General features: G+C 28.4%; 1 protein-coding gene across 1 annotated transcript in view; it reads right to left on the reverse strand.

The window, feature by feature from the left end:
• Nucleotides 1-3,141: 3,141 nt before the first annotated feature.
• Nucleotides 3,142-14,264, reverse strand: part of LOC145270237 (uncharacterized) — a 108,725-nt gene continuing 97,602 nt past the window's right edge. The window contains exons 4-5 of the mRNA XM_080125872.1: nt 12,276-12,284; nt 3,142-3,950 (exon numbers count right to left, since the gene is read on the reverse strand). Of these exons, the coding sequence (XP_079981998.1) occupies nt 3,428-3,950; nt 12,276-12,284 (532 nt within the window). The 3' untranslated portion in view covers nt 3,142-3,427. The remainder of the gene's footprint in view (nt 3,951-12,275; nt 12,285-14,264) is intronic.

A 14,264-nucleotide genomic window follows, 5' to 3' on the forward strand; every position in this document is an offset into this window, starting at 1 on the left:
TATATATATATATATATATATATATATATATATATATATATATATATATATGTAAAAAGAGATTTAGAAGGCTGTCACAATGCGAGGAATGAATTATAGTCGCTGTTGGTAAGAAGAGATGAGAACAAGTGGCGATTTACAAATCAATAAGTACATATATATATATATATGTTATTTTTATATATATATATATATTTATTCAGTGGTATGGTAAAATGTCTTACTTGTAATTCCATGCGACGTATTCTATTATTAATTTCGGAAAATTTTTCCCTTTTAAAATGGTGTGCGTAACAGGTCGGTTCAAACAATGCTGGATGAAGGGCTGGAAGTTGTGTAGCTATGTGAGGCCTCAGGATTTATAACTGAATAAATATATATATATATATATATATATATAAATAAAATAAAATATATATATATATGTATGTACTTATTGATTTGTAAATCGCCACTTGTTTTCGTCTCTTCTTACCAACATCGACTTCATTCCTCGCATTGTGACAGCCTTCTAAATCTCTTTTACAAACATATCCCACACAATGCTTCAAGCAAACTACATATCAATCATATATATATATATATATATATATATATATATATATATATATATATTAAACTGCATCAAAGGTTTCTAATTTTATTCCAAGAGTTTTACATTTAATCTTTTTTTACTCACCTTCCTCTCAAACATTTTATATTACGACTTGGACATAAGAGGCTACTAATTTGGACCATGCTTAAGAAAGATTAAGATGTTGGTTCATGTTACATTTGAACCTGTGCATGTCATTCCACTTGGAGACGTTGCATTCTTTTTTTTTTTGTTAATTTTTTTGTATTTGACTCGAAGGATAAGTTTCGACTTCTTTTCTCATGTTATTTAAAAATACAGACTCGTTTTCCAAAACTAATAAATGCTAGCAAAGACACATTTTCTCTGACTTGAGAGACGGAAATCTGGAAACAGAGTTATAAGCGAGTAGATAGAACAGGATATAGAAAAAAAATAATAAGATTTGTAATATGTATAGTTCAGAAGTTTAGTTTAAAGTAGGAATAATAGTGCATTTTATCCTCGCGCCTGGGACTTAAACCAGGTACTTCTCTGAAGTTACTAATTGTGGCCATGCTTAATAAAGATTAAGATGTTGGTTTACGGGCATTTGAACTTCTGCATATCAGTACAGTTTGAGAGGAAAGCAAGAGGAAAAGAATTCCAAAGTCTAACTGTTCTAGAGAAGAAACTGTTAGAGTAGACACTTTTCTGGTCTTTAGGTAGCGCAAAAGTGATGCGGTGTGATTTTCTTGCTAGGCTAGTTTGTGTGGGATATATACGTCGGGGAAGCACAAAAGCAATGAGTTCATCAGAGCACATTTTATTAACATACCTGTAAAACAGACACAGGGAGTCAACGTTGCAGTGATGGGAAATGGTTTAAAAAGTGCGGCCTACTAGATTGGAGAACCAATTCAGAACTCAATCTCAGGGGGAGAGGCTGGTGGTAGATGCAACAATACTCCATACATGGGCGAATGGTGGGCTTATAGAGGTACAGGATACTCGCCGTTCTTGCAGCCGCCTTCACAATGTCCATGTATTTATTCCAGTTCCTACGTCCTGCGAATGTTAAACTGAGGAGTTTGAAGGAAGAAGTCTAAGGTAGGGTGTTATTTGTCATGGATATCTGTGTTGGAGAAGTTTCTTGTAATTGGTAAAGGAGATCACATTTGTATAACTAGCATTAAATGTCACCATCTATTTACGCCCTCAAGTTCTTTGTAATGTTTAGGAAGTAGATTTTTGGAAAGTAAAATTTAATAAAGATAAAAAATAAAAACTCATGAGATCCAGTGTTCATGCGTTCCTCCTAAAAAATAACTCAGATCTCACTTGTTGAATTCCCTCTTAAAGGATTTCACCAGTAGTGGGGTAATACCTTAGCAGGATTGTGTGTGTGCTCGTATGTAGTTGAGTGCATATCTATACGCATATATTTATTTTTTCCCATTCTTTCAAGAAGATTTTAAGGTTATTTAAATAAAGTTTTTCATATATAATTTGAGTACAAAATAAAAATTAAACAAATCGTTTATAATTTTGTACAAAATAAAAATGAAACAAATCGTTTATAACGTTGTACAAAATAAAAATTAAACACATCGTTTATAATGTTGTACAAAATAAAAAATGAAACAAATCGTTTATAATGTTGTACAAAATAAAAATGAAACAAATCGTTTATAATGTTGTACAAAATAAAAATTAAACACATCGTTTATAATGTTTTACAAAATAAAAATTAAACAAATCGTTTATAATGTTGTACAAAATAAAAATGAAACAAATCGTTTATAATGTTGTACAAAATAAAAATGAAACAAATCGTTTATAATGTTGTACAAAATAAAAATGAAACAAATCGTTTATAATGTTGTACAAAATAAAAATGAAACAAATCGTTTATAATGTTGTACAAAATAAAAATCAAACAAATCGTTTATAATGTTGTACAAAATAAAAATGAAACAAATCGTTTATAATGTTGTACAGAATAAAAATCAAACAAATCGTTTATAATGTTGTACAAAATAAAAATCAAACAAATCGTTTATAATGTACAAAATAAAAATGAAACAAATCGTTTATAATGTTGTACAAAATAAAAATGAAACAAATCGTTTATAATGTTGTACAAAATAAAAATCAAACAAATCGTTTATAATGTTATATAAAATAAAAATGAAACAAATCGTTTATAATGTTGTACGAAATAAAAATGAAACAAATCGTTTATAATGCTGTACAAAATAAAAATCAAACAAATCGTTTATAATGTACAAAATAAAAATGTAACAAATCGTTTATAATGCTGTACAAAATAAAAATTAAACAAATCGTTTATAATGTTGTACAAAATAAAAATCAAACAAATCGTTTATAATGTTGTACAAAATAAAAATCAAACAAATCGTTTATAACGTTGTACGAAATAAAAAATTAAACAAATCGTTTATAATGTTGTACAAAATAAAAATTAAACACATCGTTTATAATGTTAACGAGTGAAAAAAATAAAAAAATAAAGAAATAGACAGCATAATTTTCCAAATAACCATTTTTATAAGTTGTAGTATAGGTTTTGTTTTGGTATCTTGGTCTTATTGATCTCCAGGCTAGAATTTATCTAGTCTGGTAGAGTATCTCGCTTTGAGCTATTACTTGGAAAAGGTACATCATCTCTCATAAAAGCTAATGTGATTAGCCATAGAAAGATCTTACTTGGGCTGTGAATACTATGTGATTTTTAGTATTTGGTCAGGGTTTACTTGTAAGAAAAAAGTATCCTCAAGCAAGCTTGTCTCACAAACCCTTGTACAGAAAGACTTTTGACACTTGAGGATAGTGTCTAGCATGCATTCAAGTTCATTCCCCAATGTGAGTTCCCATATGTGTCATTAAATGTGCTTTTCGAGAGAAAGAATATCCACATACTTCACAAGAATGTGGCTTTTCCCCAGTGTGAGTTCTCATATGTGCCACTAAATTTGATTTCTCAGAAAAAGAATATCCGCATACTTCACAAGAATGTGGCTTTTCACCAGTGTGAGTTCTCATATGTGCCACTAAATTTGATTTCTCAGAAAAAGAATATCCGCATACTTCACAAGAATGTGGCTTTTCACCAGTGTGAGTTCTCATATGTCTTACTAACGATGATTTTCGAGAACAAGAAAATCCACACACTTCACAAGAATGTGGTTTTTCTCCAGTGTGAGTTCTCATATGTTGAATTAAATATGACTTTGCAGGAAAAGAATATCCACAGGTTTCACAAGAATATGGCTTTTCCCCAATGTGAGTTTTTATATGTGCCATTAAATGTGATTTATATGAACAAGAACAGCCACACACTTCACAAGAATATGGCTTTTCTCCAGCCTGAATTCTCATATACATGATTATTTATATCTTTATTTCTCAGAACTAGAAAATCTACACTGGTGTGAATTCTCATATGACTCACTAACGAGGAATTGTAGAAAAAAATATCCACACACTTCAGAAAAATTTGACTTTTCCCGAGTGTGAGTTCTCATGTGTTTTAATGTGACTTTTTCCAAACAAGAATCTGGCTTTTTCCGAGTGTTAGTCTTACAGGTTTTTATTTTTTACGAGATCAAAGGGCTCTCTCCTAGAGTTAACAAGTGTTGTTTCCTATATGGCTGAAAACTGTATTTCATTACAGTTTGGTCTTCCAGGAACTGCTTCCAAGTATTTCGTCAGGTTTTATTTCATCAAGTCAGTTACTCCTATCACAATTGGTATAATGTCTATCACTTTCAGAGACCATATTTACATCATTCTTTAGGTTCGGATACTTGTTTACCTTTTCCCATTCTATAATATAATCATTTGATCGAATATATCAACTTATTTTGTGCAGCTTTTATATTCCTTCAAAATGTTCCAGCAAATTTAAGAATCACTTAATATATCTCATTTAGCAAGTGTTTTACCTGTAAGTTATATTTCTACTTTACTGCAATTTGTGTTCAAAAATTTACTTTAATTGGAAGATTAAACATATATTTCACATTATTTTTGTGATGTATGAGTTTTTGTTATTATTCCACTGTATTTTTAATAGTAATATAGGAAATAATTTGTTGTAAATATATCTCTGTTATCTTCAACATCAGGCAGTAATTGTCTATAGAATAGTGTTTAACGAAAATGATGATCCATTGAAATTCAATAAAGGCGTCCAAGCAAAAATATCTGCAAATAAAAAAGAAGCAAAATTCAATATTTTTGTATCCGCATTAAGTAAATTCATTTTTTTTTGTATCTGCATGAACTAATTTGTATTGTTTGTTTATTGTTGTCAATATCACTGGATTGAACACGCAATACTTGGATTAATTAAATCTATAAAGACATATGAGAGTCATGAGAAAACTAATCATATCTGTTATAAGTTACCACACAAGCAGTCGATAGAGGTATTGTTTAAATACAATGTAGTCTACAAAAGTTCGAGACAGTTATACTGTATAGTCTATCAAACTATTTCTATCTCTCTTCTCTCTGTAGAAAAATCTATACATATATACAAACAATTTTATATGATTTTTATTGTGATGATAAAGACACACACATTATATACATACATACGCACACATATATATATACATACATACACGCACGCACACACACACACATATATATACACACATATATATATATACATACATAAACACACACACGTATATATACACACATAAACACACACACATATATATATATACATACATAAACACACACATATATATACAAACATAAACACACAGACACACACATATATATATATATATACATACATACATAAACACATATATACAGTGGGGAAAATAAGTGTTGGACACATCCCATTATTCTTTATTTAACATATTTTTTTATGCAGCGAATGATGTGAAAATTTAACAAGAAATAGTTACTAATTTAACAATAACAAATAACTTTAGAAATTGGAACCTTTTAATGCATAACAAAAATTATATGATAAAAACGAGAATAGCCGGAAAAAAAGTATTGGACACACTAACACAATTTCATCTAATATTTAGTTGAAAACCCCTTATTGGCTATTACAGCTTCGAGACGTTTTCTATACGACGAAACTAATTTGTGACAACGTTCAGGCGATGTTTTGGCCCACTTTCAAATATATTTCCGAATATATGTCAACCTATGTCACGGTAACATATTGAGCGAGTTTTTAACAGTATTTTATTCAGTTTTTTATTTATAACACCTTTTCCCAAACTTACCGTGTTAAAGAGGGACTAAGACGCCATCTTGAATTTTCCAATACATCGGTAAACACTGTATGGTTTTCGAGCTGAATAAACATGTTACATTGAATAAAAATACGAAAAATATATCCAGTTTGGTAGAAAAGTAACTTATCTTTCCTTTGATAACATTTATTTGTTATATATTTGTTTTTGGCAACTTTTTCGAATCTATGTGTACAGTAATACAAACCCATTAAAAATATTGTTTTTGATTTTGAAAAAATATTGTGGTTCATTTGTATTTAAAAATATTGTGGTTCATTTTGATTAAAAAAAAATCATTTTGATTAAAAAAATTGTTTAATTTTAATATTTGTTTATTGTCTTAACTCATATCAAATGTTTTGCTTGTGTTCTGCTTCAAATATTCATATTCTTACATGCATAATTTTCATTTAATTTTATTAAATAAACTTCAATTTTACTACAAATCAAATCGTGTTCCTTCACTTTTTAAAATGTAATTTATAAGTAATTAAAGAACGCATTCTAATCTTTAAAATCTATAATACAACGAAATATTTAATTGCTTATAATACTTAAACAAACAACTTGTGTTTTTTTTATTATTTTTTTATTATTAATATTAGATGAGTTTCAGTATAAATCATCGTGTTCTTTATTTCAATCCAATTTGGAAGTTTTGTAAATGTATATGATGTTTATAATGACCTATGATTGCGTATTTATATACATTATTTTCCCTATCCTTCTGTTCATCGTACATCTTTTACTCCCAAACTTAAACATGGTGGGTGCATAGAATTCATTTACCGATACAAAAGAAATGATAAGTAAATAAATCCATAAATAAATATTATAAATGGTTTATTTTAATACTTGCCAGGATGCGGAGGAAAATGAATGAAGGGGGAGGGGAATGAAATAAAAACATTTTGGAAACAGATTAAGTTTGAAAGAATTGCTTTGCACAGAAAGAAATTAATGAAAAAAGAATAAAATTAAATTTCTTTTCCTTCTTGATTTCTTTTAGTTTTTTATGAAAAAGGAAGTCAAAATTAAGACTATAAAAAACAATTTTTATTAAGAGCGAACCTCAGTCGTCAGGTCTGTAAGAAAAACGTGGAATAATCAAGAAATGTTTTCTAATACATTTTTTTTTTTACTTATGTGTTCATTTGTCTCTTTGAAGTTCGTTTGTTTAATATATCGGTTTGCAATATCACTTTGTCATTCTGTCAGACTCAAATTTTAAATCTACATATCTATAAAAGTGAAAGTGTGTGTGTGTGTGTGTGTGTGTGTGTCTGTGTACATTTCCCTACGAAATAACTCTGTCAATTTTTAGTCTACAGACTCGAAATTATACAGGGTACTGAGATTTGGAAAAATCTATGTGATCGGTTTTTAGCCAGAAATTTGGCGATTAAGGGGTCAAAGTTTAACGATTTGAGCTTTGAGAACTCTACCAAACTTCTCCGACAATTTTGGGTCTACACCCTTGAAATTTTAGATATAGGTTCCGTGGACATGGATCTAACTTAATAACTTGATTTGAGGCCAAAACAATAAATTTTCAGGGGTCATAATAGGGGTCAAAGTTTAAAAAATTACCCCTTTTTTTTGCTCAGCATACACCTCCAAACACCCGGGCAACGCCGGGCACCCATGCTAGTATATCTATAAAAACAGAGATGTGTGTGCCACAGACGATTTCTGATTGGTTAATCCAATAATCACATCTCCTAAAAAACAATCGTTTCTACGCTCTTACCTTTACCATAAAATATTATGGCTTTATTTATTGTCCATCTTGGAAGGGTTTAATTTTTTAATAACTTGTTATTTACAAATTAAAAAAATACGAAACTATTATACGAAACTAAACTACACGAAATACGCGCACACACGCACACACACACGTTCACTACCGTCACGTTGTTATGGCAACCAAACCCGCTGACTTACATAAACAGTAAACACACACAGTAAATGTGATTTTCTTCATTTTCTCATTTCACTCGTGGTCTTAAATTCATTTCGGGTTTGTATTACTGTACACATAGATTCGAATAAGTTGCCAAAAAACAAATATATAACAAATAAATGTTATCAAAGGCAAATTTTTCGTGTTTTTATTCAATTTAACATGTTTATTCAGCTCGAAAAGCATACAGTGTTTACCGATGTATTTGAAAATTCAAGATGGCGGCCGATTCTCGCTTTAACACGGTAAGTTTGGAAAAAGGTGTAATAAATAAAAAACCGGTTAAAATACTGTTAAAAACTCGCTCAATATATGTTACCGTGACATAGGTTGACATATATTCGGCGGGTTTATAATAGTATTTTGTATAGTTTTTTATTTATAACACCTTTTCCCAAACTTACGGTGTTAAAGAATGTGTGAGACGCCATCTTGAATTTTCCAACACATCGGTAAACACTGTATTCTTTTCGAGCTGAATAAACATGTTAAATTGAATAAAAACACGAAAAATATATCCAGTTTTTATCGGTTTTTTACCTTCTCTGCAGAAGTACAAAAAAAAACAAAAAAAAACGGAAGGTACTTTTACAGAATGTTAAACTAACCCTAACCGATGTTTTATGTTTAGTTTAGGAAAAGTCAGAAGAAACAAAAGTCATTATTGCATGAAAGATACGTATTTAGTTGAAGTATTGTTTATGTCAATTCTTTCGAAGAAATTTAGCAAGAATACCTGTAAACCAGGAAATCGGTAAAATGTCATCATGGATGAATACTTGTCTATTATAATTTCTACCCTTGACAAAAACTTAGCCATAACAAAAGAGATTTATTGTTCAGATTGTTTTTGAGATTGATTTCTAAAAAGATATTTTATAAATAAAATCGACTTTAAAATTAAAGACTTAAATTACAATAATTGAATTTAAACATTCTTATTTCAATATTTGGCACATAACACCTGCAAAAATGATCACAATGTCAGGATTTCATTTTATTTCAGAATCGATGGCAAATTGTGTAGATTGATATCTCATTATATTAAAATACTAATATTTAACATTAGTTTATCATTTAAGCCGATAAAAAGCCCTTTTTTTTTTCGAGTCATAAAAGGATTTGGAGTTTCTTAATCAACCTTTCGGGTGCAGTTGCACGCTCTCAAAATAACTAAAGTGTTGGCTTTAAAAAAAATTGGTTCATTAAAACTAAACAGGTTTAGTTTTAATAAAAAAAAAAAAAATTAAAAAAAAATCGCTTTGGTAATTAGATATGTCGTATGGTTATCACTAATCGCTGAATAAAACCGCTAACGAGTTGAATGATTACGACATAAAATTAAACTCGGGTTCCTGAAACGGAAACTTCGTTTGTTTTTGTTTTTTTCTTATCAATATATTTACATTGTTATTTTGTTTTCATTTTCAATCATTCGAACAGTTTTCTTTTTCAAGTAATCCAAGTTACAAAATTCCCACTGTTTACTATGCTAAAATCACAATGACTAATGTATACCTATTAACCCTTATCCTTGAGTGGCCTCTGGGCCTTGATAAGTGGTGACACCCATGTAAAAAAAAAAAAATCACTCGAACAGTTTTCTTTTTATAATGTACAGTTTTAAAAGTTTAAAAACTATATAGTTTTTACTTCAGGAAAATTAATGGGTCAGTTTTTACGATGTGCCCTGTTAAAATACTGTTAAAAACTCGCTCAATATATGTTACCGTGACATAGGTTGACATATATTCGGCGGATTTTTAATAGTATTTTGTATAGTTTTTTATTTATAACACCTTTTCCCAAACTTACGGTGTTAAAGAGGGTGTGAGACGCCATCTTGAATTTTCCAACACATCGGTAAACACTGTATGTTTTTCGAGCTGAATAAATATATTACATTGAATAAAAACACAAAAAATATATCCAGTTAGGTAGAAAAGTAACTTATCTTGCCTTTGATAACATTTATTTATATATTTGTTTTTGACTATTTTTTCGACTCTATGTGTACAGTAATCTTGCCAGGATGCGGAGGAAAATGAATGAAGGGGGAGGGGAATAAAATAAAAACATTTTGGAAACAGAGTAAGTTTGAAAGAATTGCTTTGCACAGAAAGAAATTAATGAAAAAATTAAATTAAATTTCTTTTCTTTCTTGATTTTTTTTTAGTTTTTTATGAAAAAGGAAGTCAAAATTAAGACTATAAAAAACATTTTTTATTAAGAGCGAACCTCAGTCGTCAGGTCTGTAAAAAAAGACGTGGAATAATAAATGTTTTCTAATACAAATTGTTTTTACTTATGTGTTCATTTGTCTCTTTGAAGTTCGTTTGTTTAATATATCGGTTTGCAATATACTTTTGTCATTCTGTCAGACTCAAATTTTAAATCTATATATCTATAAAAGTGAAAGTGTGTGTGTGTGTGTGTCTGTGTACATTTCCCTACGAAATAACTCTGTCAATTTTTAGTCTACAGAGTCGAAATTTGATATACAGGGTACTGAGATTTGGAAAAATCTATGTGATCGGTTTTTAGCCAGAAATTTGGCGATTAAGGGGTCAAAGTTCAACGATTTGAGCTTTGAGAACTCTACCAAACTTCTCCGACAATTTTGGGTCTACACACTTGAAATTTTAGATATAGCTTCCGTGGACATGGATCTAACTTAATAACTTGATTTGAGCCCAAAACAATAAATTTTCAGGGGTCATAATAGGGGTCAAAGTTTAAAAAATTACCCCCTTTTTTTTTGCTCAGCATACACCTCCAAACACCCGGGCAACGCCGGGCACCCATGCTAGTATATATATATAAACATTAATATATATATATACATATCAACATGAATATATATATATCAACATGAATATATATATACATATATATATCAACATGAATATATATATAAAGATGAATATATATATATATATATAAATATGAATATATATATAAAGATGAATATATATATATAAATATATAAACATGAATATATATATATATAAACATGAATATATATATGAACATGAAAAGATATATATAATATGAATATATATATAAGCATTACTATATATATATAAACATGAATATATATATAAAGATGACTATATATATATAAACATGAATATATGTATATAAAAACATGAATATATATAAACATCAATATATATAAACATGAATATATATATATGAACATGAATATATATATATATAAACATGAATATATATATATATAAACATGAATATATATATATATCAACATGAATATATATATACCAACATGAATATATATATATATAAACATGAATATATATATATAAACATGAATATATATATGAACACGAATATATATATATATATAAACATGAATATATATATAATATGAATATATATGTATAAACATGAATATATATATACATGAATATATATGTATAAACATGAATATATATATACATGAATATATATATATATATATAGAGAGAGAGAGAGATAGATAGATAGATAGATAGATAGATAGAAAAAATAAAAATTACAATTAAATTTACCAATAAGATCCAAGATGGTAAAACTATAGTAAATTATGAATATTAAAGGCTTAATATTTATAATAAAATCTCAACCAGATGTAAAAGCTCGATAAAACCAAGTAGGAGATAGAGCTTACGTGAAATCAGCTTTTCTGCTCCATATTCCTTCTGGTTCACTTTTTGTTATCAAGTAAGATCTTTGACTTACTTGCAGTTTCATAAAATACTTTTTTATGCAAAATCCTATCCCGCATTTTGCTAATTCCTACCCTCTGATGAGAAGGAAATTATTTATTCGAAAATCCGCTGATAATAATAAGTGTTTCCTTTTCAGATTTAATATGTTTTTACCTCTTTTTCAAAGTGTTTTTTAGCATGTTTTATTAACTATTTTCTCTAATATATATATATATATATATATATATATATATATATATATATATATATATATATATATATATATAAGATTTAAATACTTAATAAAGAACTACATAGATTTGTTTTTTTTGAATTAATAAATTATTTGTATTTTTTTATAACTAATTTATATTCATTCATTATTTTTTCTGTCCTGTGAATTACAGCAGTCTGGCCAAGTGTTTGCTCATCTCTACTAGAATTAGAGTATTATTACCAGAAACCAGATCTTAACGATCCCTAACCCTGCTCGTTGGCCTTTGCAAAAGAAACTGCCACACGGGTGGGTCTCGTTAATCTAAAAAATGTGATAAAGATACTAAAAACAAAACAAATAATACAGAGAAATTAAATAAACTGAAATAACTTACGCACGTCCAGAAAAAGATGGCCAACTTTATTTTTAATATAAAGAAATTGTCCTCAACTATGGACTCTAACATAGCGGCATAACACTAAAGGAAAAATGTTTTTTCTAGCAACATACAAGTGAAGTTTTACACACAAATGATTACCTTGGCGAGCTGAAGAAAATGGGCAAAAATCTTATGATAAAGTTATAATGTGATAAAAATTTAATCAAACAATGTTTTTTGGTCACAGGACGGGTGATTTTAAACAAAATACTAAAATGGCAGTATTGAATGTAAAAAAGTAATAAAAACGAAAAATTATATTAGAATTAAAGTAAATAAACAATAAAATCAACAGATTCATTTACAATTTAATATTTCAAAATGTTTTTGGTTATTACGTTTAAAGAGTCCACAAAGTTTGTTTTTGTTTAAATATGAATTTTGAATATTTTGATGGGGATCACTTTTTTATATACATTTAACGTAAAATGCGCACCTTGTGTATGGCCTCAAGAGACATGTAATTGTTTCCAGTAAAATCTCCTAGAAATGTTAAATGGTGTTCTAATCGGTAAATGTTGGCGGGTTACTTACGGAAAAATCGGTTGATTAAATTGTAGAATCACCTGTTAAGCCACACAAGTTCTATAAAAAAAAATCCTCCCAATGTACTTTAATGTATTTTTAAAAATTTTGTTTTAAACAAATTTTTCCTCGAATTTTAAATTATCCGCCAATGAAAAAAAATTTTTTTTATTCTGTTCTGAAAAAAAAACAAAAAACAAAATCTTTCCGACCCCCTCCCCAAAGATTCGTACATGATGATGATGGTGAAAAGACAGTTTGCTACGTGAAGACACACTCAACTGCCGTCGTTTTTGTCACCGCGCGCTCGCCCGTAGCGTAAACGAAAGCTGTAAAATGGCGGAAAGTAGTTCGTGAGTTCAGGGGTTAATACCATGAAAACGGTAAATTTGCCCCCGGTTTGATTATCAGCTTCGTTGTCAGCGACATCGATTACCCCTAAAAATACAAATTTGAGTGGCCGGTGTTGTTCTGTTGTAACGTATCTGAATATTTACCGATTTTTTAGTGTAAAGAAAAAAAATATACAAACTTACCTTTTTTTCAAAGGATTTGAAGGAATTCAATACGAGAAAAAAATCGGGATGAATTCTTATTTTTCTTTTATGTTCAAAATAGAAAAAAAAATGTTTTGTTTGTTATGATTTCTTTAGAAAATTGATACAACTTTTGTTTTGTGTGTTCAATTCATTAAGAAATAAAATATATGAAAATATAAAAGAATCAAAATTAAAAGATAAAAAACACGATTTAAACGTGAAATTATTTAAAGAAAAGAAAAAAACAACTGCTTAAGAACAAAGAACAAAGGTCATCGTAATAACACGGTGTAATCATTATTTTGTTCCTCGTGTAAAAATGTCCGTTTGTTAGTTAAGTGTGCTGAATTGTTTTCCTATCAAGTTTAGATTTTATTTCTTAACGATTAATTATTGCTGGGATTTTTTTAGTAAATTTGCATATTGGTTTAGGTTTGTTTGAATCTTTTTTTATTATTATTAGATTTCCTTTTTTATTTTATTTTTATATCTTTGTTGTCGAATTTATTGAAAGAATACGATAGATGACGATATAAAAATCAGGTCGAACTACTGTTAACATCCAAGATGAGAACCGCAATCCAAAAAATCAAAACAATCCTCACAAAAATTTACAAAACTGAATATTTGAGATTAAAAAAACAAAAACGAGGAAGTAATTGCGCAAACGACAAAGTCAGTCAAATTACAAAAATAGATTTGGACCAAGAAAATACAATATAACCACATGATTACGTTATGAAACTTGCAACTAATTGTTATAAACATGATTACATTATGAAACATGCAACTTATTGTTATCAACATGATTACATTATGAAACTTACAACTTATTGTTATCAACATGATTACATTATGAAACATGCAACTTATTGTTAACAACATGATTACATTATGAAACTTTCTACTTATTGTTATCAGCATGATAACATTATGAAATTTTAAACTTATTGTAATCAACATGATTACATTATGAAACTTGAAATTATTGTTATCAACATGATTACATTATGAAACTTACAAC

The sequence above is a fragment of the Euprymna scolopes genome, chromosome 46 (assembly GCF_053919585.1).
Source record: "Euprymna scolopes isolate OS-2025 chromosome 46, ASM5391958v1, whole genome shotgun sequence".
NCBI lineage: Eukaryota > Metazoa > Mollusca > Cephalopoda > Sepiida > Sepiolidae > Euprymna > Euprymna scolopes.